Here is a 27,619-nt window from a genome sequence, read left to right as displayed (position 1 = left end):
CCGACTACCTATTGTCAGCCTACAGAAAGTGCTTTGTACTAAATGCTAATTGCAGTTGAATTTTTCATGCAGTGACTGAAGGCTGGAAAAGGGAACTGTTCCAATCTTTTTCAAGGTTTAAGGGGTGCCCCGCACTTTCTGGCATTGAGTAATATAGGACCCTCATCTGTGACCATTGGCTTGTGAAGTTTCAAAAGATAGCTTTATTCTCTTCTTGCAGCTTTTCACAGATTTCATTTCTAAGCCAAAAAATTTCCAACCCATTCCCAGCCCACTGTAATGTCTTCCTTGCTGAGAAACCATATAAAATAATAGAAATGTAGCCAGACTGTTTTGACACAAATAAATACAACTGAACTAAAGCTTTATGTCTTGGATTCCTGGTGAAATCCCAGCTTTGTTGCAAATGAATTACTGTAGAGTTATTCTATGTCTCCTAATGGAAACCTCTGCAATAGCTAAGGACTGTCCATTTATTTCCTTCCAGATAGTTAATTTACTTGTCATCAAAACCTAGATGTACTTGAGCCCTCCTCCTGGAGTGTGTTTGCATGAACAGAAGTAAAAAGAGGACGTAAGCACTTAGATAGAAGCGCTTTGCTCCCATCATTCTGAGAAAAAGAAAATTGAAGGAAAGTTACAACTTTCTCATGTTTTAAATTTCTTGATTAAAGCACAGTGACAAATAATAACGAAAAGCAAATGGTCCAGAATAACAAACCTAAATACAAGGAAGTTCATATTAGAAAGAAAAAAACCCACAAGTTTCTTGAGACTTACTTCCAATTATTCTTTATTAGTAGTTGTGGATTGTTTAAAATGCTCTTGGAAAAGAGCCAACGGGTTGTGGGGAAGAGTTTTGTGTGTGCCTGGGTGTATATATTCCTTATTTTTATGTATAGAAGGAGATAAACAAAACAGGACTTGGGTAGCATTTCCATTATGTGGCTCATCCTACATGAATTTTTAGTAGTAGCATTAGGGTTATTGCCTGCCCTCGGTTATGCCTTGATGGTGTGGGGGAAGATGTGTCAGAGAATGCAGGCAGGAGCAAACTTCAGACATCCCTGTATGACATTCCCTCATGCCATCACTGTTACCTGGTGACCAGCCATGCCTGCAGGTGAAGAGGTGCAGTGACAAGCCGTGGGGGACACCGTACCAAACCCCTAAGCCTCCCCACGTACAGGTAGTGCTGTGACAGCAGATGACTCTTCAGAGCAGACGAGGGGGTGCTGTGGAATGGCTGCCCACCTCCCCCTTAAGCCATGGGTTCCTGATGCTGTGGGGTGACTCAGAGAGTCACTGCTTGGCCATGAGAGCTCTGCTCATCACTCCTCGTGCACTCGCCCTCCCCAGCAGTGCTGAGCAAGCCGTACATGACAAGAAATGTGACTCTATTCTCTTTCCTTTTGTGGACTGTCTGAGCAGGGCATGACTTTTATTTTCAGTTGCAGTCAGTGCTCAAAATGTGGTAAATGTTTCTTGTTGCTCCAGAAGCTCTGTGGCTTGCTGCTCTGCGTTCAGAAATCGAGCTGTGTTTTTCAGCTTTTGTTCCTCAGGGAAGTCTGGTGGGACCATGTCTGTTGCCTGACCTGGACAATTCTGATTTATGGTATAATTTTGCCTTGTACTGGGAGCCACTTGCATGGAACTGTGCATCTATATTGAAATCCATGCAGGGTGTCTTGCAACTTTCTTGCATAGCAGTGGTCTCTGCTGGTGCTGGCTGTGAGACCGTGCACGCAAAACATGTGCACCCTGAGCCTACGGAGCGGAGTGGCAGGATAGGGCTGGCACACTGTGTTGCTGTTTGTGAAGTGTGCTTCTTCCTCAAACCCTTGAGAAGAAGGTTAACTGAGAGGCTGGAGCCAGCTGTGGTGGTGGCCTGTCCCTGCTGCCCAGAGCTGTGGGGCTGGGAGCAGGATTGGAGGACGGGGCAGATGCTCCAGTCCCCCTCCCTGCCTGTAGCTGGGGCACTGCAAGAAAACAGGGATTCTGGATGATGGGACAGAGTAAAACTAGGACAATTCTTGCCTTTTGAGGTGCTAGTTTTCAAATGTATTCAGGTATACAAGGTAAAAATCCAGTTCCAAAGCTCTTTGTAGCAAGCTGTGCATGTGACATTCCTAAAGAGAAGCCCAGCTAAGGGCAGACACCCAACCTGGAGTAGAGGGCTGCTGTACAGTTTACAGTCTTTTGTGAGAATTGATTCACTGAGATATATTTCCTCAACACAGCAAGGGAAAGAGGGAAATAGGCCAAAATAAGCCAACTGCACTTTTAGTCTGTTTCTTAAATTTGGCAGCGGCTTTAGTAGCCAGGACTTTGCCCATCACATGTATATATTCACAAAACAAACTTACTGCGAGGTAATGCTGCTGATGCCTCCAATAATGTGTATATAAACAAACAGCCCGCTCTTATCCAAGTTGCAGCAGATTGTATACAGCAAACTGGGGGGACTGGGGTAGAAACCTGGTCCGAAAAATGTTTGGTAATTCACTAATTTATAAAAATCAAATTTCAACTCTCCATTGCCATTAACACTGAGTGGTCAGTGTTATATAACCCCTCATTTAAGTGCTGGTTTTTGGTATCCTTTGAATACAAATACTAAAAGTGTGGAGATGTATTTCTATAACAGATTAAAGTGTAAGACAAACAAGTCACTGTAGGGTTTCTGTGGGATTTTGAGGATGAAGGTCTCATGCTTTACTCAATGGATTATTATAAAATCATGTGACTTCAGGTTTAGCATGTGAAAGTGAAGATTTTCTTTAGCCAGTGGGTGCATCGTGCTGTGCTTCTGCCAGCTGGTGTGTAATAGCCCAAGCGAGAAATTGATACCATTAGCATTGCATTAAAAATAAAGCATAAGGTGAGAAAATTTGTGACTGGCAGTGAAGGCGACTATAATCTGTAGTTTTGGGGGGGATTTTTCATTGCAGAATGTCTTCTCTCTTCTTGCTAAAATAAGGTATTTTAAAAAACATAAAGAAAGTGCCAAGTTGGTAAAGGCTACTTTACTGGAATCCAGTTGCTTGACAAACAAAACAGTTTTTAAAATACGTTGTCTTTTAATTTTTCTTTCATCAATGTGGCCTCTCTAAAGGAGGCATGAGTCTCTTACAGAACAATTAGGGTCATTTCTAACAAGCATCTGATTCCAGCCACCCTGATGGAATAAGATAGGGGAGAGATGACTGGTTTTTTGAAGCAGGGATTAGTTGAAATTGTTTCTGCTAGTCTTCAGTTGGGACTAGCAATTCCAACATTATGACTCAGGATAGACTGAATCATGTGCTTAAGCCCATTTCTGGGCAAGAATAGGTCTATATTTTGCTATATGATTCAGTCCCATTAGGATGTTTCAGTGATGATTATAAATGAAAATGCTTTCATGAATTTGCTTGGTAGGAGCAGCTTATTGCTGCCACACTAGAATATCACAGAGTAACTGAGTGTCAGAAGCTACTTAAAGCCACTCTAATATTGCACTCTGCAGGGCACCTGCAGCTCTGTGCTCATCCTCTTTCCCACCCTGTTATCCAAGACAAATTTGTAGCATTTGAAGCCATTAAAGGAATTGCCAGCCTTAATTTAGATGCAGTTTCAAAGACAGCACATGTGCTTTAAATGATCTATGTCAGGATTGTCCTCTAGGTTAACTCTTTGTTAAAAAGAATGTGCTTTGATAGTCTTTGTTCCTCATTTCTGGTGTTAACAGCATGGACTCTGCTTCTAGGATTATGTGAGGTGGGTTCAGATGTGCCAGATAACATGCTTGCTAACAGGCACAGAGCAGTACTGCTCTTTCCTTTAAGTAAAATGCAGCATAAAAAAAGGTGCGAAGAACTCAGTGGTCATGTGTTACTACGTAGTTAAAGGGAATGCTACTGTTAAATTCATTATTTAAAAACAGGTTTAATAAAGGAAAAAAAGTTATAGGTAGTGTGTTACATACAATGCTATAATCTTGTATTCCTGAAAACAATAGCTGTACACTAGTTACAAATCTCAGTAACAGTGATCAGGGGGAAAAAATGCTTAGGTTCTAGTTCATGAGAGCAGGGAATGTCTTTTGCACACTTTATAGACAGTGATGTCAGTTGATTTGCTTTTCTTCTTGCTGCCATTTAAATTATGAGCTCCTTTGCAATATCTTGAACAAAACAATAGCAAAGTGGGTGGGAAAAATTACTGAAGCTTTGTCTTGAACTTGCGTTTAGAGTTCACCATATATGTTGTTAGAAACAAATAGTTTGCTTTCACTTGACAGTGACTTCATCCAGAGCAGGGCTGAGTCATATGCCTATAGTACAGCTCTCTCTCCAGAGGTTCATGTTGGCAACATTTATGCAGTTGCAGAGCAGCTGAGAGCGTAAAATTCTCTCCTCCTCATCCCCCAAAATCCACCATCCTCTTGAAGTACAGCCTGCAAATAGTGCAGATTGCAGTATTCCCACATTCAGCATAAAAATGATTAAAAGGAAACCCTCAAATAAATATACGAAATAGCAAAATGCCTTAGAAATAATCAGAGGTCTTGTCTACACTCAGGGAAGTAAAGTGATTTCAAGCTGAGAAATTTAAAATACCTAAAATACCTGTTAATCCGATCGAAGCCTTCATCGTAATGTAATTATTGCTACTTTGTATCTAAGAGAGTCTTCCCGCGAGTGTTCAAAATGCACTGTTCATGTGCCTTAAATTCATACTTCTGGTTCATCTTAACTTTCCGGGCTGCTCTCCCTTCCTACCTGGTGGACATATATCTTACAGGACCCCTTAACTTTCCGTCCCTGATTTCACTGAGTTGTTCTGTGGGACTTAGGCATTGTTGAGCAAAAATCCTGCACAAATATGTAGGGCTGTGTGATCTCGCTCCCCTTACCACTGCTGTAACTGATAAACTGGCTTTCAGACTGGAGACAGTTCTTTGTGTATACGCCTTACTTTTTTTCTGCCTCTCTGCAGTTTTCAGTAAGTCAATCTCTAGCCTTTCTGAAACCTTCCTTTTCTTCACCTCCTTCTCTCTCACCCAGGAACCATTTGCGAGTCTTCAGGTTCTCCCTTCTTCACACTCGTACAGATTTTAACCTTCCACAAACAGAGCTTCAAAGATTCATGTTGGGGTTTTAAAGAACTGTGATATCTGTGCCAGGGCTCTCTCAGACACGTAGCTGGTGATGCCTGCCCTTTAGCTGTGCCCCTAGAGAGCACGTTGTTTGCCAGGCTTTTCTTTTCGTATCTGGTCTTTACTGTATTTAGATGCAACTGATGGGCAGACCCTAGAGCCGTCACATTTTAATTGTGCGTTTGGCTCTGTGCCCCACAGAGGGGGATTGGAAGCTGTCTGAGTTTCCTTTGATAGTCTTCCAAGATGAAGTCACAGGAAAGGGAGTCTGGGAGCACGGTGGAGGCCTGGAGACATACGAGGAGTCTGTCAGAAGCTGCAGCTGGAAGGGTGCTGGAGGGGCCTCTTCGAAGCAACACAAACTTGCCAGCTTGTTGGGGATGAGAAGAGGGGATGTCCTTTAGCAAAATGCCAAAGTCATGCTGACTTTGTTCTGCAGAAGGACTGGTATGCGGATGTCACTGCTGTAAACTCCCAGGAAACGCTGTGTTTTGCATACTCTTAGGAGTGTTTCTGAAAAATCAGAAAAGGAATTTTAAAGGGGAAGGGAAGAAAATATAGTGAAGGGTAAGGAAAAAATATGCTGTGAAAATATTTTATTTAAACCCATTCTCCTATCTACTAAAAATGTTGACTTGTTACAAGTTGAAGGTTTAAAGATAGCCTAAATTGTCTGAAAAGCCAGAATTCTTTTCAATCTACGAATTTAAAACTCATCTACTCGTAAGACTCCTTTCAATCCTTAATTGGTAATAGCCATTGTATAAAGGGAATGCTACCTAAGTTAAAAATAGGTCTGGAATTGTCCTGACAACCAAAAACATGTTAGCTCTCACACTCACACATTTCTTTTGTCAAAATGACGTAATAATAGAAATTCTGTTAGATTCTATTTCATGATCATTTTGTCCTGGTAGGAACTTAAGGAAAATAAGCAAATTGCCACCGTCACTCTTGAAGGCTGCAGTATACTCATTTCCCTCTTCACAGGAATGTTATACTAACCTAATTTAGGATGAGCCTATGCACAGTTGAAGTAGTAAGATTATCTTAGCTGCAAACATGTCATGTGTAAAGTGATGCATGCATCCGGAGCACATGACTATCAAACAGCATATCAGATAAGGTGTCCTGGGTGCTCAGTTTCCCTGAGCCACTTCATAGTAACTTCCGTGACAGGGCCTTGACACACTCAGCTCCTGTCCCTGGCTCTACCAGCAGAGCGCTCTGCTTATCGTGCAGGCTTTTATGCAAAATATGAATGAATCTCAGGAGAGGGGAGAATAATAGAATGTGAGACTCCAAATTAAGCATTGCCTTTCTATTAATATAATTTAAATGTAATGTGCCACCTACAACTTGTAAAGCAATCTTAGCTCTAGCGTTTTTAAATACTTAGAATGATTTATGTCCCCTGTAATATATTTGCCTGCAGCAGCTTTGTTTCCTGTGTGAAATATAGAAAACAGATTAAAATCCTCCAGTTATTTTCTATCCATTACCTCCCTACCTCCCCCCCAATTTATTTATTTTTTTTAAGAATCCTTAAGTACTCTCCATCACATAGTGGGCTAGTTGCTCTGGGTTCTCTTAGCAATCAAAAACACTGGAAGAATCCTATCATTGTTACTAAAATGTGTGGTATGTGGCCAAGTTGAGGGCTCTGACAAAGAACTGCTGGTGAATTTTGTTCCAGTGTTTTTAAGATGTTGATTCTTCCTGTTGTTTTTGACTCCCCTGTAACAGCTCACCGTATCTGTGTACAGCCAGCAAAATGAAAAAAATGTGTGTCCCAGGTCGTCTTGGTGCAAACTCACCTGCATCAGCAGTTCCAACCAGTGCTCCAGCCTGCAGATCTGGAGCAGCTGAGCAGCAGCCAGTCCTTTATGGTGACTTTGCAATAGGCAGCGATAACCCCTTGGCGAGGCAGGGATAGCTCAGAACGGATGCATCTTCAGTTGCCTCAACTACTTGCTCAGTTTTCATAAGCCAATTGAGAGTGACAGTATCACAGCATCATCTTTGTATTGGTGATTGCGGCTGTTTGAATTAAAGATTTCTTCCTAGAAATGATGCAAAATGCAGCTCCAAGAGACCTGGTCTGTCCACTCAGTGTAAAAATGTGGAAGTAAAATGGGGGAAAACCTAAGAACAATGTGACGTTCTGATGCAGGGGGCAGCACTTCATGATTGTGCGTGTTAATACATCCACCAAAAGTAAAACAGTTACTCAGTGTCCTAGGGAGACGTAATGATGCTGGGTTGGAAAAGCCAGTGTACTGAAGTAGGAAGAAATTTTGAAAGAGGGCAGAACTTCTCCTTGAACCTTCCTGCTGGAAGTTGGCAGGATGAAGACAGCTTGTATGTGAACCATTAGCAGGACACTGTTGTGGGTCCAGACACAGCAATGCTGATATGGCTACTGAGAATGAGAGTTGTGCTGTAGATGTTTGCAGGCAGGGCATATCTCATAAAGATTTTCAGGGAATGTAATGTGAGAAGAAAAAGATCAGCAAACTAAGTATATCTGTTTGGGGAGTTCTGCCTCACACAGAGCGTGGTCCCATACACAGTGTGGCTGGGTGGATGCAGTGATGTGCTGTGAATGGAATCTGTTGTTTTATTTCAAGGGGAAGAGATAACTGAAGTTTTCATTGCCACACCCAAAGAGGAATAATAAACCAGCCAGGCAGCAACTGTCTCCAAACAGCCCTTGTTACCAACCCACGGTCTCTGTGTTGGCTGGGATTTCTTGGCCAAACGTGTGAGTGTGGGAGAAGATTGTCACTGGAATCATTACAATAGATTATGATTGATGTACAAAATGGAAAATCCATGTCAAAGACAGACATGATGCCAAAAGGCCCCTGCAGTGCTGGGGCTCATCTTGACTTGTCATACAGTGAAAGCAAACAAGGCTTCAAAAAAGTGAAATCATTTGATATGCTAATCTGTGCCTTGTTTCAGGCATAGTAATGTCACTGTGAACAAAGGAGAAGAAAGTAAACAGCTAAGACAAAAGGGACTTACTGTCCTATTGCTGCTGGAAAAGTTCCTCTATTCCTGAATAAGGTTTTTATTAATAGTAAGAAATAGTTATCAGTCAGTTTCCTCTTTGATATCCGTTCTGTTACCTCCTTGGTAATCATATTATGAAGGAGCAGTTTTTAGAAGAGGCAGCCCATCGTGAGAGACAGAATTAGCCATAGGTTTTGATTAATCACCGGTTCTTCACATCTGTGTATGTACAGAAATCATCAGCTATTAGCTGATGCTATTAGCACCCGCGCTTGGTCAAATCTAGCATTGTTCTCCCTGGCCTCCTGAAGCTTTACAGGATGCTGTTAGCTTTAAGCATGCCTCTTAAATATCATTTCAAGGAGCATTTCACAGCAATCTGTTCTTCATATTTACACCAGAATAAATAGCATTTATTTACATCCGAGATTTAATCATAGAACTGAAATACTAGTCGTATTAACTATTATGTAATTTGCATAGTATTCAGCATTTTCTGGATGTATATTATTTTGTCTTTTCAGGTTGTCTGTCAGTTCTATATTCCAAATTTGGGCCTGCCATTCCCTGCAGAATTAATGCTTCCTTAGTGGAGGGCTACCTTGATTTGTCCAGGTCTCTTTGGGAATTAGTGGACAAACTCAGCTCATCAGGACAGGAGCTGAAATACTCTCTACACTATTTCATAAATAGTCTCCTTTCCATGGGAAATGCTGCAGCAATGATTTAAAAAAACAAAGTAAAATAAAAGCCCCTGCACAAACCACCCCACAGCATCTCACTTCTGTCCTCTGATGCTGTCACATGTTATTTTAATCCATTTGGTCACTGGTTGTGCACAAATTTTAGAAACATGGGTGAAGAAGGTGGTTAAAATGCTGTTCTCTTGTAAATCTCATCCACCTTTATCTTTAGAGACAGGTGAAAATACTATGCCTGAAGATGCTGGTAATATCAAAATATTGCAACTGAGGATGAATCAAGGAACGTATCATCAAAATACATCAATTACACCAAAGCCTCAAATATAAGCTCAAAGAGATGTAGTTGACACAACTGAGCATGCTGTTTGGTACCTTTATACTACACAAAAAATAAACTACTAGTTTTACACTCTACATATAATGGGCTTACTTATGCTGAATGAAATATTTCAAGTGTACACCATACAAAAATCAGAAAATCTATCTTGTAGGCACTTCATCTCTCAAATTTACAAGTTATGGTAATGGACAGGGTTCTGCTGGTCTGCTTGAACTTACGTAGCTTTTTCAATCATTGAAATGTATTTCAATTATTATGTTAAGAACAGATGTATAAGTTTTCTAATGTAATTTTTCTTCATTAAGCCTACTGATTTAAAATGTACAATATGCTGTGGAACTTGTTCTGACTTTTTTTTTTGAGCCATCAATAGCTTGCTCCAGGAACAGTTGTCAGAAAACCCCCCAAACAGAGTATATTTCAGAATAGTAGTAACGGTAACAAGATCCTAGATAAAATGGTCTTATACTAAATGGAGTTGTGCAACAGAAAACAGATGTTTAATCATAAAAGTGTACTGTTCTATGAAGAAGTAGCATGAACTTAGTTTCTTGCTTAATTAGGTTTTATAATATAAACATGTATCTAATGTCTTTGATCCAGAAGAGCCTCTGATAATCGTGCTGTTGACCTCTTTGTAGAGAAGAGAGTGTGGTCTAGTGGGGCTGAGCGAAGGCTTAGGAAGTTTTAGTCTGTCATAGCAACAACACTAACTTTCAGGGTGGTCTTGGAGAAACCAGGGTAGAATTTAAAAGGGCTTCTCCTTCAGTTAAAAAGATTAACAATAATTACAACAATACTACTTTTCTCTAAGCTTGATTCCATGTGAGTGTGTGTTGAGACTTAAATTCAATTCAAACTTTTGGCAATAAATGCTGTGTGTTTAAACTTATTCAGCACAGTAAGAGAATTCCACATATCGCAATGAATAAGTTGGGGTTTGGTTTGGGTTTGTGTGTGTGTGTTTTTTTTATCAGATCTTGCCATTTTACTTTTGATGTAATTTATAGCCTAAGTGTCATGCTGATATTCACTATTGAAGGAACTTCGTATGTGTTCAAATACGGCTTTGGAAAATGACTCATTACTTCTTTTGGCACTAAAAAGTTTATTACAGTACACAAGAAATTTTGCAAACAGTTGAGAGTTTATTCAGCCTAAACCACTTGATTTAGTGTGTATTTGGTAAGCATTTGCAGTGCTCGTAAGTGATTTTCTAGGGTAGTGTTACTGGACTGTTTTTTCTGAAGTGAAATAAATTAGAATAACTTTCTGCAGGTGCTGCATAGGTAGGTTTTTCTTACTTGACAGCTTGGAGCAATATTATATGTAGCTTTCTGAACAGCCTCTAATACTCTCTTCTGGCTTGCAAATAATGTAAACAACGAGTCTTGTAAATCATGAAGAAAGAAGTAACCCGAGACTTCAGATGAGAAAGCTGGCTTCTCTCTGAGTTCATCTGAGTGGAGGTCGGAGGAATCACTTGGAAATCGTGAATCAGTGCTTGGCTGCTGCATGAACCTTGGACTAACTTTGTCGTGTGCTGCTAAACTTACTTGTTCCTTGAGTTACTTGGAATCTTTTTCACTTTGCAAACACTTCAGAGAAGGTCATGAAGGGAGATGGCAGTGCAATGTGGAATCTGATGTGGAAATACTGCATTTCTGTCAGGACAATCAGGTACGGTAAGAATATATAAAACTTTATTTTGTGGTAAGTCTGAAAACTGCATGTGTTAAAGATTGTCTGTCCTAGTACTTTTATTCTTTCACCCTGCGTAGTTAACACTAAGTAGTCTGAGATGATTATTAGGCTAGATTCTTATGTGTCCTTATACTAAAGCCATGAAAAGAAAAATACGGGGTTGTTGCAAAAAATCTTCAAGGAAAATGGAATTTTCATGATTTCAGAGTCTTGGAAATATCTCTGTTTCATTTACAAGCAGGCAAAAGATGGAATATGAAAGAAACCTTATTTTCATGAATACATGCCTATCCTAATCTCCTATTTATTATGTCTCCCAAATTGAAAGATACAGCGTGTGTTCTTAGCATACCACAAGCATCATTTGCTTCAGACAAAGGGAAAGGGGGGAGAAAAGAAGGTGGTTTTTATGGCAGAATAAAGCCCTGAAGTTCCAAATGTCTCGAAGCTAGTGTGGCACTACAATCTTACCTGTGTGTTACGTGAAAACACAGTCCACTTAAATAAGATGACAGGCTGTGGCTGCTGTGCATCGCTGGGCACATTCTTTGAGTGGTTCGTGTTTGACATGCTGTGTGCTCCCTGCCAAGAGCAGTTGCTGTGGATTCCGGTAGAGTTTATTCCAGGAATGGAGCTATTAAGCGAGACTCTCGGTGATTGTGCGTTCTCACAGCAATCTTACATATTTAAAAAAGCTAGCCATTTTCACGCTATAGCTTCTTCATGTTACACGGTTATATGATTTGAATGGTATGTTTTGTCATGCAAGTTTCCCTTGAGAAATCACATAATCTAAGTAATTACTGGATTTCACACTGCATAATTATTATGTGCTGAGGAAATAGTTTAGAGAGCCTGAATTCCTGCATGAACTTTCATTACAACCAGAATGAGACTGTGGAGAGCTTTTTATCACCAGGATACCAAAATAAAGCTAAAAAGTCTCTTAGTTCCCAGCAGACAGTGAGTCAATATAATAGAAACTGGAAGTAATCCCTGAGAGAGGATTCGATTAGGATAAAAATTGTTTTACTTATGATCTGGGTTTAGAACCACAAGCAGAGGGGAAGCCTGAAACGAACCGGATCAGTGCTTAAATCCAGAGAAACAGTCTTTACAACACAGACGTTCATCCTGACCTCAGTACTGCTGGAAATGTCTGAGAAAAGTCCTGTGCAAAACTCCCAAGTTATAAAGGTGTATGTTCCTACTAAGGCTAAGCTTCAGAGGTTCCTTGGAGCACTTGGGTGTGGCTATTTTTCTGAAGTTTAACCTGCAAATTGTGCTCACCTGTAAACGGCCCTTTCTTTCTTTTATCAGTGACCTTATTACTGTTCAGAATATGTAGGTTGAATATTAGCTTAATTGCTTACAGCAGGGCTTATTTATAGAGCAGCTTGCTGGCTCCCCCAGCTAGCGTAATGCGCAGTAACATTCCTCTTTGTTACAGCACTATAAGTATTTTCAATTAATGTGTTCGGCTGTTTTAACAGATCTTATTTTCTTTGGTTGCGACACCAATGAGCTTGAGAGCAGAAAAAAAAATTTTTTTCTTTGTGGAAAAAGATCTCTACCACCTTAATTTGCCTTTCCTGATATCCTTCAGAAATCCTGAAACTCCCTTCACTTTGGAAGGCTTCAGTAACCATTCTGGTTCATGTTTTTATCCATCAAATATGAGGCTATGCCAGTCTTTCTCCCTCTCTGACTCCTCCCATTTCTAGAAAACTGTGCAGCCCCTTGCAGCCCCTGCTGGAGATTTCAGTCAGCCTCAGCGTGGTTTATACCAGTAGAGTGAGTTTGTTTTTTTCCCTCTGCGTGTAAGCTGCCCTGGTAAAAGCATTTCCAGAGGCCCCTGGTGCCGCGGCACCGAACAGCAGTGCATTGCAGTGACTACACTGGGCCGGTTGTACAGCAGCTCCTTACGTATGCGCGAGGCCTGAATGAGGGGTTTTATGCCTCCCTGAGAAAACAGTCCCACTCCAAAGGGAAAATTATTATTAACTGGGTTTTAGGGTTGGTCTTGTTTCCATTGGACTCCAGCAGCTTTAAAAAAAAATTTGACTGAGTCTTTGTTGTCTGTTTTAATTAGACTGTATGGTTTGGGGGCGGAGAGATCCTCTACCTCCATGTGTATGTGTTTAAGTTTACATGACTAGACCTTAAAATCATAGGGTCATGCCTGTTAGCAAGGTGAAATACATGTGTAGCACTAGACGAAAATGCAGTGGTTTACTTTTTGCATGGGGAGCTTTAGGTAATGTTGGAATAAGCTTAGGAGAGAGCAGGACCGTGTCGTAGTTTAACCCTGACTGGCAACAAAGCTCCACCCAGCTGCTTGCACGCTCCCCCTGCATCGGGATGGGGGAGAGAGTCGAAAGAGTAAAAGTGAGAAAAATTGTGGGTTGACATAAAGACAGTTTAATAGATAAAGCAAAAGCCACACAGGTAAGCAAAGCAAAATAAGGAGTTCATTCCCCACTTCCCATTGGCAGGTGGGTGCTCAGCCATCTCCAGGAAAGCAGGGCTCCATCACATATAACAGTTACTTGGGAAGAAAAACACCATCACTCCAGATGTCCCCCCCTTCCTCCTTCTTCCCCCAGCTGTATATGCTGAGCATGACGCCATATGGGATGGGATATCCCTTGGGTCAGTTGGGGTCAGCTGTCCCGGCTGTGTCCCCTCCCAGCCCCTTGTGCACCCCCAGCCTGCTCGCTGGTGGGGTGAGGAGCAGAAAAGGCCTTGGCCCTGTGTGAGCACTGCTCAGCAGTAACTAAAACATCCCTGTGTTACCAACACTGTTTTCAGCACAAATCCAAAACATTGCCCCATACCAGCTACTAGGAAGAAAATTAACTCTATCCCAGCCAAAACCAGTGCATGTGGAAATATACTGCGCTGTCTAAATTATGTCTTTTTTTTCTTCTGTGGGATGCTGGCCTACTCCTAGAGCAGAATTGCAAAAATTATAAAGGTGAAGGGATTTCTTCACTAATGTACCAAAGCTGAGCCTGTGGCACTTAATGTGAAACTTCTGTCCTTTCAGAGAGCTCAGTTCTCTGAGCCTGTGTGAAGCCTACGATATTACCAGGTTATCTCCTGAGGAGCGCTCGGAGAGGCAGGGTCTGGCTACACCCCCAAAACATAGAACAAGCAGTGGGGTGATCCCCAAGCCCCAGGATGGTGCCCACCTGGAGCTGGTGTTCCCAGGTATCCAGGGGGAGAGTTGTCATTCCTCTCGGATTAGCACTGCATTTCCACCTTGTGGGATCCAGGATCATTATCCTCTTCCCTTGGCCAGGCCAATCTCCCCCAGGGCCAGCAGTGACTCATGCCATGCCGCAGTATTTTTGACTCTCCTTGGCAACAGCAGTCACTACCTGCACAAGAGGTGTTAAGTATTCCTGCCCAGAGCACTGCAAGTTGTCTCTGCTATTTCTGAAAAGGGGAATAATGGTGTTTGTCACCGGCACTATTCCTGAGTGAGGGGCAGAGCAGTGTCGCTGGCTGTGCTGTCACAGCAGCCTCCGCTTCAGTCACTTGCCCTTCACACTGACCCCATTGCTGTCCCAGTATGCGTGTGGAGGGCAAACCGTGCCCTTCCCACCTCTCTGAAGTTCACTGCGAGGGAATATTGCACTAAATAGCAGTGCTTTCCTCTGCTGGTGAATCTCCACTTGTGATGATATTTGCAGGTGGAAAACTCTCCCAAAATCAGAGGGGTGGCAAAGCATGAAAGCTGAACTGGGGTTAAAGCATCAGTAATCATTTACTTCCGTTAAAGTTACATTTTAGTAACTCACCATAGGTGGGGGATAGGCAAATACATAATTAGGAAATTGTTTGTCAACACATTCAGATTAGCCATTGTATTTATAGGGTCATGTCAGTATTAAAAGAGAGGAACACATGTTATATAAAGATGGGGAGCAGATAGCTGCATGCAGAATTACTTGTTCCTTTGGTAATGTGCTACATGCCAGCCAGTCTGTAAGGATGGAGTTAGTGGTTAGAGGAGCAGACTGCAGCCATCTGAATCAGCAGATCCACAGCCCACAGAGAATAAATTAAAGGGTTTATAGTAATGTAACGCATAGTTTTCGGCTTGCATCTTAAAGTTCCATTTGCAAGTAATGGAGGAAAACAGTCAATAGTTAGTTCTTAGTCTCTACACATCTGGAAAAAAGTAAGAATTAGTCCTCAGTATGAGTTGTCATGGAGTTTCTTCACTTATTTTCCTTCTGCTACAAACATTTTCCATCTTGGTTTAGTCACACTTTATTTTTAGTTGTCTGCTTTGGGTTTTTTTTCTGAAGACTGACAGAACAGTGCTGTGTTTTCATCAAGTAAAAATAACACTTGGACAAGTGAAAGAGTCTTAGTTGGGCTTTAATTGCATTTTGGGCAGCACGAGCTACTATAGCTGTGTAAGGGAGGGGCGGTCATGGAAGTTTGGAGTATGTAAAGGCAGTTTGGTGTAACTTGTGTAGAGGGTTATTCATAAATGTTCTGAGCATCCACATTGCATCATGAAAGCTCAAACTACTTTAAATAATAATGCATTGAACAGGAGTTAATGTAAAGGAATAACACAATGAATGTGTTAGTCCACAGTTCATGTTCAGTGATGGTATTGCCCCAGACATTATTGCAGCTCCTGTTTCCAGCCTGTCCATGCACAGCGCCAGTATGGGATAGTCAGTGGGAGAAAACAAGGTGGGTTTCCATCCAGGTGGTTGCAGTGGTAGAGTTCACCACGTGGCCCCACAAAAAAAAGCTTGTGTTCGCATAGGGCAAGTGAGTATAATGATGGGAGAGCAGGGGGACACAGTGCTCACCCAGCTGAAGTGTGACTTTACCTTATGGGAGATAGTATGGGCTGAAGGGACAGGACTAAGAGCCAAGGCTAGAGATAGTTTGCTCTGTTGTTCATCAGCAAGCATCAGCAGCGTTTTCTTCTTATGGCTATTTAACTATCACATGTAACCAATGATAATGGGGTATATAAACAGATATTTAATTTATGCATTTCAGTTTTCATCTGAAATGGAAATTAGAATACCCACCTCAGATATTCCTCCTGACATCTACAGGGTTAATGTTTATGAAACTTATCTCAGAAAAGGAGAATATATATTCTGTATTGTTACAGTAGTGAGCAATAGAGTTGGCACCTTTCCTTAAGATCAGATGTTAATAAAGTGATTTTCCTATAGCTATTTACGGCTTAAACAATAACAAGAATTACTAAAAATTCGCTTCTAAGATTTAAAAATAATTAAAAATCTTCCATGGTGACTCCTGTATCTCCAGAATGTGTTTATTTTTGTATTCAGTTTATGTGTGGGTTTCTTTGTCATCTGCAAAATGCTGCACTTGAGAAGCTACAAGACAAAACTGAATGCAAGTCATCATTAGTAGTCTGGATGCTTTAATCTTCATATAGAGTATGGCTTTCTATAGCCATTAGTCTTGTATTTTAATATAGTACAACTGTAATTATTCTAGTGCAAACCTTCCTTTGGGTTAAAAGAGCTCTTCAGCGTGACGGTGCCAATAGCCACACAGCACTTAATGAATTTTTAATAAGCTCTTGATGCCAGTATAACAAATCATTGTGAGGTTAGGATGAAGTTGGTATCTTTAGAATTCTGTGTTAGGAGTGTGTGAATGTGTCCTGTGCATTTTGCATACTAAAATACATTGCTTGGGTAAAGTGTACCATGTTTCTTCTATTGTCTGGTCTACGCATAGGAATCTAGAGAAGAAATCCTGATGGCATTAATTCCTCTGAGCTCAGTTGCTCTACCTAAAGCAGACTTGTTCAAGGGGTGATTTACACGTTGCTTTGATTTTGTTTTGCACTGACGTTTTTTTAACTGTCTTTAAATGTTGCTTCTGTTCAACTAGGGCATATCTGTGTTTACACGGCTGGATTATTCCAGTCTGATTATTCATGTAAATTAGTGGTTTGTGATTTAAATTCAGGAAGGACACAGCGAGCTTAAACAGGTTACGGGTTACAGATCTGTTAGAGCAGAGGACCAGAACCTCATCAGCTCCTTTTGCCTTTTTTTCTTTTTTTTTTGCTGTGAGCACTCATTAAAATGCTCCTAGTTAATATTTTCATGTGCCCTTTTTGTCTTGTACTATGCTCTTTTTGTCTTTGTGCACCGCTTGCTGTATTATTGCTAAAAGCTAAAAATGTATAGGCAAGGGCTGTTAGAGACAGTAGTGATTCAGTTTAATCCTTGCTTGAGTTTTAGTGTAAAAAGTACCACAGAAGTTGCAGTATTTGCACATAATTAAGCCTTTCTTCACATAGAAAACTCACAGGTGAGGGTCAGCTGCCTTGAAAGTATACAGAAACTGTCAGTCCAGCAGCAGTGCTGCTTGTTTGTGTGTTTTCCTGTACAAAAAGTCAAGGTGCCTTATGAACTTAAAGACTGTGTGTTCTTTAAGGGTCAGATAATTGCAAAATACGGAAATGATGCACCAGTGTGAGATATGAAGGCTGGTTTTAGTCAATGCCCACATCAGTTGTATTGCAAAAGTTCTGTTCTTTTATTTTAAGGCTGAGTCTACTGAGCTGTTCCAGTATAAAAGGACTTGAAGCCAGGTTAGATAATGAGATAAAAATGGAATCAACTTCTACCCCTCTTCTGAGTTTTCATGTCTTTGCATTAAAATAGTTGCATCAGTGTTTAGCTCAAACCTTTAGTTTGGGCCAAGAGCAGCCCTGGGTTTAAACTACGCTGAAGTTCTCTCCTTTCCTGACGCAGGGCATAATGATATGCATTGAAACCCTAGAAGTCAGAAACCTAATCCAAGGCAGTCTAGAGAAGTTAACAGACTGTTTTATTATTTATTTACACAGACCTTTCAAAAGAGCTTGTTGATGCAGAACCGTAGGTTACTGAGCTGGTAAAATTATTTGTCTAGTGATGGAGGAGTCCAGTTATATTTAAGGTAGCTTTTTGTATTTTAATGCTTGCTGTAGGTGATGCATATGGTAAAAATGTATGTGGCAACGTGTAGACCAGAGCTACTGTTCAAGGGTTGTACTTACTTCCACTGCTGGTCCTATTGCTTGATGTCTTCTCAACCTACCTAGAAATTGGCATTTAGGATTTGTTTTGAAAGGATACCGCTTTTGTTGTTGCTCTTAGATTATTCAATGATTTGCATTTTTTTATATTTTAAGAACTCCTGAGGCAGCCTTTCAGCCTGTATTTTTCTGCTCTGAACATATAGACAAGAAACAAATTATATGGAACTGTTTGCTGCTCCTCAGTTTGAACAGAGTTACCTTCTAGTGGACTCTAAAGCAAATTACGTAAAGAGAAAAGGAAGCTCTGAGCTTATCTGGTTTTAACAGGATCATGCATTTTCCAGAAGGAGTCAGATGACATTTTAGTAATTGGTGAGTACTGATCAATTTAATGCTTATGAATCATGTGATTAACATCAGTGGATACTGTGAATTGGTCATAGTATGAAAAGCATGGTATGTGAATGATTTTAATGAATAAGACCTCTGCTTAAATGCCTGGTAAAGGTTTTATTCCTTTTCTAATAGGAATTCATTTTGCTATACAAGTGTAATTTCTAATTCTCGATATGTTTTTGCTGTTCTCCATGCAATATCTGCCCATTAATCATTTTCTTTGACAATAATCATAAAACCAGCACGAATTTATGCAGTAAGCAGTGTCCTGCATTCAGTCGTCTTTTAGCAGGAGACAATAAATTCATTCATATAATTAACTGCCTGTCAGATATCAAGTGACTGAAGCATTTGAAGAGTTAGTAAATTGTTGAGGTTTTTCCTGTACTCACCACCAGTGGGGGGGATGGCAGAACTGCTTAATTAGGAGAGTTTAGGGACTCATGGCAACTGCAGTAGCAGGCAAATAAATAAATAAAAAAGCAAAGCTCATCACGTACATATTTACTTCAGACCCTCTGACCAATTAATGAAACTTAAGCAAAACCTGAGGTAGGTAAGGCATGATTGCTTGACCTGCTACACTCGTGGAGTGTTTCCATGCTGAGCGTACTGAGGTGTAAACCTGCATGCTACAAACTGATCAATTAAAAATTAAATATGCTCTTGAGTTAGTCGCACCTGCGATGATCTTCTGGAAAAGTCTCAGCAACATGCTTGGCATTTTGCATTTAATGAATTCTCATTAGTTTGTGATATCAGAGTAATGAATAGTATTCTTTCATATCATCAGGGGGCCACTTTCATGGTCTAATGGGGCCTGTTTTGTACAGGGAGCAACACCATGACTGTAAATTACACAGGGGGAACTGCCACCCTGACACGAAGCAGCCTGGTTCAGCTCTCCTGAAAGTTATTTATTTTCACTTAAATTGTTTTTCTAATATGAAAGTCTTGAACGCAATTGTTTGCCACATCATGTTGAGGACTAGGTTGTGTTCACAGCCACAGTTCTGTCACCACTTGCTTTCCTGAGTATAACTTCGCATTATTCAGGTATCAAGAAATGTGATCTTCCAGAGGAGATCCTTGATAAAAGCATCTGAACACTTAATGCTGCTGAATTAAGGTAGGATGAGCTACTGTGCCAGTGTAGTACCTGTGATATTCGTTCTGCATTGTCTGCCAGTTGGCTGAATGTTACACATAAAGTAAAGCTAATATGACAACTCAGTTGTTTGAGAAACTGTGCCACTGTTTGTGCTCCGTTATGCAGTTAACGTTAGCTGTGTGCGCTGCCACTTCCATGACAAGAAGCGTTTGGCTATGACCTTTGGCAGAGATCTGATAATACTATTTCACCTGCAGCCTGTATGCTTTTTTATGTTAAAGCAAGAGCTATTTCCAAATACCTGGGCAGGTTGTGATAGCGCTGTCAAAAAGGCAGAATACAAAGCCAGTGCAGGCTGGTGCAAAGGGAAGTATGACCTTTCTGTTGCTTGGGAGCCTTCAGAATATGAGTCTTATGGATAACACATTTTTGTAGTAAAAGGACAGCGCGGTTGCAGTCTCATTCGTTGCCTACAAGCCTTGGAAGAGGATCTCTTTGACTCGAGTTTTCTGAACGTTTGTTCCACCTCTGACTTTTAAATGACTCTTTGGCTCTGTCGCCCCACTCAGCCTCTGGCCGGGGGAAGCGTGTGCCTGCGGGCAGCCCTTCCTCAGCGAGAAGGGCTTTGCTGCCGGGCAGGGCACCCCAGCCCCTGGCTGCTGCACCTCTGGGTAGATCTGGGTAGATCTGAGCAACTTCAGAGAAAGTTGTGGGAACGAGATGCTAAGCTTCTGATGCCTCCTGGAAGATAAAAGGCACGTTTGTACTCTTGCCTTGGATCCTCTTATCTAAGAGCGAGTCTTGCTTGCCTTTGGAAGAAGTGGATAGAAGTAATAGCTATTATTGGCAGATAGTTATAAAAATGCATTGTAAAAGCTTTTATAAAAGCCATAAAAACAGCTTCAATGCTGTTATTGTGGTTTTTATTATGTTCCTAAGGAAATGGAAGCTGATTTAACAGAAGTTTGAGAACCAAATTAGCAGTTACCATTTGTTAAATTGTATATTTTTAATCTTTAGCATTCAGCTTAGATTTAAAGCTCAGCTGCAACTTAGAATTGTTGGATGTCCACAAAATGCAGGCCTGTGTACTGCTAAGTATGAATTTTGCATAGGTAGATGTATTTGTGTCAGCAGATGTTTGTATGGCCTAATTCCCTTTCATGTTTAAATCACAGAGAATGAACTATTCCACCAGATCAATGAAACAGGGGCAGATTCATCTCTTCAATAACTTATTATCTGTCTGAAATTATCTTTTGATATTTCAAAATAAGTGAAAACCAGGCATTATAAAAAGCATACTTTCTAATCTGACTGTTTAGGTGATCTTAGTCTGAACTGCTATAGGCACACAGCTCTGAATTTAAGCACTTTTCCACAAATAGCAAGACTCAAGACTTCTGTCCTGCAGTGTGCTCAGCTGTGTGATTTTTCTGGACATGTATACAAAGACCTGATGGTAGAATTTCACTGTCTGTGTATTTTCAAGTTAATGTAACAAACACTTGTGGAGGAAAGGGGCCAGTGAGATAGAGATAAATACTTGAATTCTTTCCAAATGGCCAGTGTTAATTCTTTAAAAACAAACACATGGAAAAGAAACTGAACCTTAAAGGCAACCTCTTGAAAAACTTTCCCAAGATGTTTATCCTCTTTCAGGCTCTGAAACCACTGCATTTTACTGGTTATTCCACCTGCATATTCTAAGTACCTGAGCAGAGTTGTTCCTCAGATTATTAAGTCTTGCACAGTGGCTCCTACCCACGCCTCGGGAGACTATTCCACTTAATGCCTGTCTTGCAGAGGCAGGCGTAGCCTTGGTGTTTCTTGGAGTAAGAATGGGGTGGAGAATGAGAAATTATGCTGAAAGGGGTGTAAATGATAGTTCATAAATACTTTTTGTGCCTATGATGTGCTAGCCTGTTTCCTCCCATCCGATTGTCCTGAGATGTTGGTTTTGTTGGTATAACAATCCGTTATGCTACGTGGTGATAGATAAGGAAAAGAATCCACAGTAAAAATAGGCTGCCAAAAAAACAGGTCAGGGCTAATGGATTAGTATGATTGGGGCTTCCTATGCCATTGTCCCTTCTGGAGGAAATGTTCAGCAAACAAAAGCATAACCACACTGTCAGAGCCATTTCCTCCAGAACAGTGAAACAATGAAGCTTTTAAAGAAGTTGGGAGTGGACTCCCTTAAAGTGTATGTGCCATATATGCCATTTGAAAGCAGAGATGCAGATGGGTGTTCATGCAAAGATATACAAAATGAAAATCATAGCTGCTGAAAGATGTACAGATCCCTTATTAATACAAGTCCCAGTACTGTTAAGAGATGACTCAGGCATTAGACAGCAGTAGTAGCAGGTGTGTCGCTATAGAGCTGCTTTTTTAAACAAACCCAACAAAAACCACACAAAACCCCTTGTGCAAGTTATTTCTGTATCTGATACTCTATATTTCATAGTATGTATTCAGCCATTAAATAAGCTTACTGGCTTAGTAGTGTTTTGTATCAATATTTGACCATTCCTCGGACTTTAAAGAAAAGACAGTATATTTGAGGCACTTGGGAGCCTCATGGGAAAGCTCTGAGCACACAGGGAAAGCTACATGAGTGGTCAATACTGTAAAGCAATTTTGAGGAGGGGAAAGATGCTTGGTTTGTGTTTGTAAATATACTGAAAGGTTGCTGGTTTGTTGGTGGTTTTTATTAATTGAGTAGTTTAGATAGTCATGTTAGGAACCCCTAGAGATGAGGACTAAGCTCTCAGAACAGACAAGTCTTGAAGCCTTAATACAACTCATTTTATGGAAATTTTCATCTGATTGTTGGTGACTGTAAATGATCTGAACTCGGGGCCTGAAGGTATCCTGGACTACCTAATTACTTACTGAAGTAGTAATTCTGGGGTAGCATAAAGCTGACTTTTCTAAAATGAAAATAAATATGTTCAGGAGGGGAGAAGAAAACCTTTTGTGAGTTTCTTATACTTTTAGGGAATGAAAAAAGAGCACTAACACACTTTCCTCACTTAAGTCTAACCTTTCAAGAGACATTTTTCTGCAAGGTGATGACCTGCTATCTATTGGTGCCTGCTCAGAACCGTTAACTCACTGGGGCTATTCTGTCTTTCATTTTCTAAGTGGTGAGGTCAGGTACGTGGTCTTTGCCTCCTCTGTACCAGTGGCTAATGATTCTATTAATAAGAGGAACTGTGTACCTAATTTTTCATCAAAGTCAGAAAAAAATACATCTATGTCCTTAGGGTACTCATATCCGTGCGTGTCTAAAACAGATGAGACTGGTAAGAAAACAAGGGACCTGTGATGGTAGTCTTATCCTTTTCCATATCTGTCTCTAATTTTTCACGTCTGTCAAAGCACAAAAGATTAATTTCGCTATGTCTAAATCTTCTGAGAGGGGAGGGAAACATTTTGTCCAAGTAGTCAGTGTTCGTTAAAAAGAGAGATGAACTTTGCACAATGCTTAAAAAAATTGCTTTAAAATCTGGCCCCAATGTGTGCTATTCGTTCATTCTTCATAACTTTCCTTTCAAAAAGCTTTTAAAACTCCTAAGCACAGGGCTAGGATGCACTTTGGGTTGTGAAATTATCTTTGCAGACCTTGGAATTTTTTTCCAATGGTAATTCAGAGCTCATATGTCAACAAATCAGTGTATGGTATTATCATTTCCCTCTGGACTTTTAAAACCTATACCTCCATGGGAAATCTAGGGACCATATGATGGCAGGTCTGAATACATTAATAAGAATGAAATGTAACATTTGTTAAAGATAAAATCTTTTCATTGGAAAAACATCCTATTTTCCTGATTAAGTGGTGTGTCAATGTTACATCACATTGACTAGAAGTTTCTGGCTATCAGCTAGACTGACAAACTCTAACCAGCTTTAAAAATACCTGGAATCCTCTTCTTGGCATTAAAATACACAAACATTTGCTAAAGTAATTACTTTTGTTGAATGAATCAGTGGTGTGTCTGGGGAATTTACTGCTGCTGAAGATTTTTTTTTTTTTTCCCCCCTTCAACCTCTGTGTCACAAATTCCTCACAAAGGCTGCAAAAGGCTTAATATAATCAATCCACATGCAAATAAATATAACTACATTAGTTCTTGAATGAAAGGAAGACACTGGAAGAATCTCAAAACTAAGGCATATTGTTCTTCGGCAAATATTTTTCAAGTGTTTCCTCCTCTTCAAGCTGGAGATCCGACTAATTAAACAGCTATGGCAACAAACGCTGTCCAGCCAAGGGTCAGGTATAAAGTTCAAATCCCAGATGGATGATATCTGTACATGACTTATCTACCAGATGGGTTCAAATGTTCCACTGGAGTTTTTTTATTCTTTTCTCTCACCCTTCCAGTATTAAGGCAATTTGTTATATTCCTATCAAATATTTATATTGTTTTTCTATTGACTTTTACTAAGAATTATTTAGCTAGGAGGAAAAGTTTCCCCAGAGCATATGTTCTACTGCTTGAGAGGTACTTTGTTCAGCATTCCCATCCTATCAGTTTCTACAGTCAGAGTTTCCAAGGGTGCCCTAAAAAAAAGACAGGAATAAAATGCACATGATCATGGGGGTGAGGAGAAAGAGGGGTAACATTGTTAGTGTTTACTTTTGCTGTTTCTGTGGATAGTTAAAGCCTATATGCTTTCATAGGGTAATCAATACAAATTTAAAACAATTTTGATGATTACCATTGATGAAGCAGAGGCTGAATATAAAGCTTATCACTGGTAGCTATATAAAAATCTAGCAATATAGTATCTGTCTTTGGGCTTATTTTTTATTATATGCTACTATTAAATGGCCTAGGTCATGCAAATGGTGACATGATGATTTCATTCTGTATTTTTTAAAAAGATCTTAAATATTGTAGAGTGAGCTCTGTCATGGAGATGAGGACTTAAATTTCTAATTCCTGGTGTTTATAGCCTTTTTGAGTTTTGGAAGACTACATGGTAGGAAGTTACAGTTTCTTTTGGTTCAAATTTCAAAAACAGAGTGCTTCAGGAGTTTACAGATAAGCAATAAGCAAGACAGAAACAGATTCTGAACTCTAGAAGATATGGCAAGAAGGTCTTAACAGAACAGAAGCTGAGTATTGCATTCATTACTTTTCTGTAATCTATTTTACATTGCATTGAGTACAAAGGTCAAACTGGTCCTATTCCCAAACTGTGGTTAGTATTCGAAATGCCTTCAAAACTTCAGATTCAAAGTCTAAGTCAGATCAGAAATTGAATTAAATAATTTAGAGAAGTGCTGATTTAGATCTTCTGTGAGTTTGTGTTTGAAAAGTACAGTATTCTTGCTTTTGTTACTAGAAAAACTGTATCAAACATGAAAAGAAAAAAAAAAAGACAAAACAAAACAGCCAACCCACATGCACACTTTTAAAGTTTAAGTTTCCATAAACCTGGAAGATAGATTGGCCTGAATTTACTCAGCTTGAATGTTTATCCCAAGGTTGGTGGGTTTTGCCAGTACATTTACAGATGCTCTGTGCTAGTCTGTCCATGCAATTTGTTGCTGTGCTTGGAATTGGGTGTAAGGATGAATTTTCCTTCTGACAGGTTCTGTGATTACTCTTGTTGACTCCATCTCTAAATAAATCTGTTGTTTAATTGTGGTTCTAATGAATGATAAACGCAACATATAAGGGGCTGTTTTGGTGCCATTGAAATTCAATGGGGAAGCTCACACTAACTTCATCAGGGATTTCACTTTTGCCCTCAGGAGGGAACCAATGAACTTGGAAAACGATAGGAAGTGTGCCTGATCTTAGTATCCTTAAACTGATGGCTTTTGAAGTAATTCTGCTGTCTTACAGTTTTCAGTTATCCTTCCTTTGTTTTTGAAAATAAAGCAAACTTTGGAACTCTTGCTACAATAGCAATAAAATATTTCTTCTATGAAGTAGTTTGTGAGCTAGTCTGTTCTGACTGTTCAGAACTGGAAAGATACCATCAGAAATAAACTGCTGTCCAAAGTTGAAGGAATTGATCTGTTAACAGGATGCGTAGAACAGCCTCTTTATTCTCTACAGTTAACGGTTTCTACTCATTTGGTCAGTTTTGTGTGTCTCTTTTCTGCTAATTTTACCATGTTTTTTATAGCTTTAGATATTAGAGGTGTAGATTCAATTAAATGTGTACAACAACACGATACTAACCCAGAGAAACGTTCTTTTCAGGGATCTTTACAAGGGAAGACCTCTTCATCTTTTCTTCTGTGCCCTCTTAGTGTGTCTTTATTGCTCAGGGGTAGAAATACAGTGATTGCAGTAGACATGTTCTCACAGAAAGCTACTTAAGCAGTTGGGTTTGGGATGTGCTGAATGCCACAGCAAACCTCAAAGCTAAACACTTTAATGAAGAGACAAACCTCATTTTGTGCAATATTGTTTAGTTTCTTTAAGTAGCTTTAGGAACTTGAAGCAAACCATGTCAGTCAAGGCAGCAAAAATGTCAGTCACTGAAACCATCCTGCTCTAGAGCTCTCTGAACAAACCTTCATCTGGGCTTATACTATAAAGATATTTCTTAGTAAATGCATTAGCATGTCATAAAAAGAATGTGTGTAAAGACATAATAACCCCAAAGTTGGGGTAACAAAATACTATATAAGGCACGCCACAAAAATAGGTGTTTTGTTATACCTTTAGGGAGTTCTTTTTCTCTATATAGGTGTTCAGCAGTAAACCTGAGTTTGACATACCACGTATGTAGGTAACAAACACTGTTGCTGCATTTCCTTCCCAGTATGTACACAGTGTGCATAGTGCCAGTGTACTTTGTGGGACCAGCTCGGCTGTGCATTTCTGAATGCTGCCAGTCGAGTTTCCTCTCCATCCCCCAGCTTCCTGTGGATGTGGGCTAACTCCGATATCAATTCTGATGTAACTAGCACCATGGCCAAGCACCTTGCTAAAGCCATAAGAACAGGTGGCTGATAATCTGTTTTAATTATAGTTTGTTAACATGCTTAATTTCAAAAGTGATGTGTAAAGCTGACAGGCAGTTCCAAAGGGCTTTCCATCCTGGCTTCCAAGCCTTTCTGGAGTCATACAGCCTCCAGCTCACAGGCTTTTAAATTATTTACCCAAAATTGACTTTGAAGGAAGAATTTTTTTAAAAAATAAATAATCTAAGCCTGGATGTATTAGGACTCGATAGGGGAATGGAACGTAAACGAGCCCTCGTCAGGAGCACTTTAGCTTCTGCTGATCTACAAGGAACTTTTAACAGGTGAGCTTTGGAAGTCTTGTTTTTTTTTGTTCCCCTCCATTTCTTCCTGTCCCTCCATCCCACTTTTCCCCTTTTTAAAACTAAGCAGCTCCATTTATTTGTTATTTTAAGTTGCTTTTACAGTGATCAACCCTGTTATCGGGTAAACACATTTATGTGCTTTGTTAATATCCTTTCCAAATGGCCGTCATACTGAATGTGATCAGCTGGCTGTTTTGCAGATGATGCCTCCTGTTTTTTTTGGTTTTGTTTGTTGTTTTTTTACCTTGGCTGTGAAAACAAAAGCCATGCATGTGTTTAACTCTCTGATTGCTCGTAGTACCAGAGGGGACTGACAAGCTGCCTGGGCAGCTGGTAGGCCCACTTCATCATTTTAATATAAGCTAAACCCTGCTCCCACTCAGTGGTCGACATACAGCAATCTGTCTTCACAGGCTAAATTAAAAGCAGTTTTAGCATATGATTAGCTATATAATAAGACCATGCAAGGGGTGTGGAGAACAAAGCGTATAGGAAGGCAAAAAGACATGTATCCTATCATTTTGTGTTCTGTGATTCAGAAAGGAACAATCATTTTCTAAAAATTACACTCGTTCAATAGAAAGTATTCTACACCAAGATCAATTTTGAGCAACAAAAGATGCTAAATGTTAGCCTTTAAGCTGTAGTATTGCATAGGATTTAAGCTTACGCTGTGGCTCCTTCATCAAGTGCCTCACGTGGCTACACTGTGTGAAGGACTGTAAATTCAGAGTGCCATGGGATAATGCTGCAAGAGAAGTTTCTTTCTTGCTTTTGTTTTAATTTTTCTGCTATTTAATAGCATTACTTCTTAACCTACACAGTGTCTAAATGTGCTTTCACA

General features: G+C 40.1%; 1 protein-coding gene across 17 annotated transcripts in view; it reads left to right on the top strand.

Annotated features, from left to right (window-relative positions):
• Nucleotides 1–27,619, top strand: part of IQSEC1 (IQ motif and Sec7 domain ArfGEF 1) — a 357,026-nt gene that overhangs the window by 204,646 nt on the left and 124,761 nt on the right. The window contains exon 1 of one of the 17 annotated variants that reach the window (XM_074836697.1): nucleotides 10,763–10,882. The exons of 15 other annotated variants lie outside the window; for them this stretch is intronic. In XM_074836697.1, the coding sequence (XP_074692798.1) occupies nucleotides 10,815–10,882 (68 nt within the window). In that variant the 5' untranslated portion in view covers nucleotides 10,763–10,814. Of the gene's footprint in view, nucleotides 1–10,762; nucleotides 10,883–26,559; nucleotides 26,755–27,619 lie in introns of those variants that run through there. One more of the 17 variants, XM_074836698.1, reaches the window with a different exon arrangement.

Source organism: Strix aluco, chromosome 11 (genome assembly GCF_031877795.1).
Source record: "Strix aluco isolate bStrAlu1 chromosome 11, bStrAlu1.hap1, whole genome shotgun sequence".
NCBI lineage: Eukaryota > Metazoa > Chordata > Aves > Strigiformes > Strigidae > Strix > Strix aluco.
This window is presented reverse-complemented; position numbering and strand designations above follow the sequence as displayed.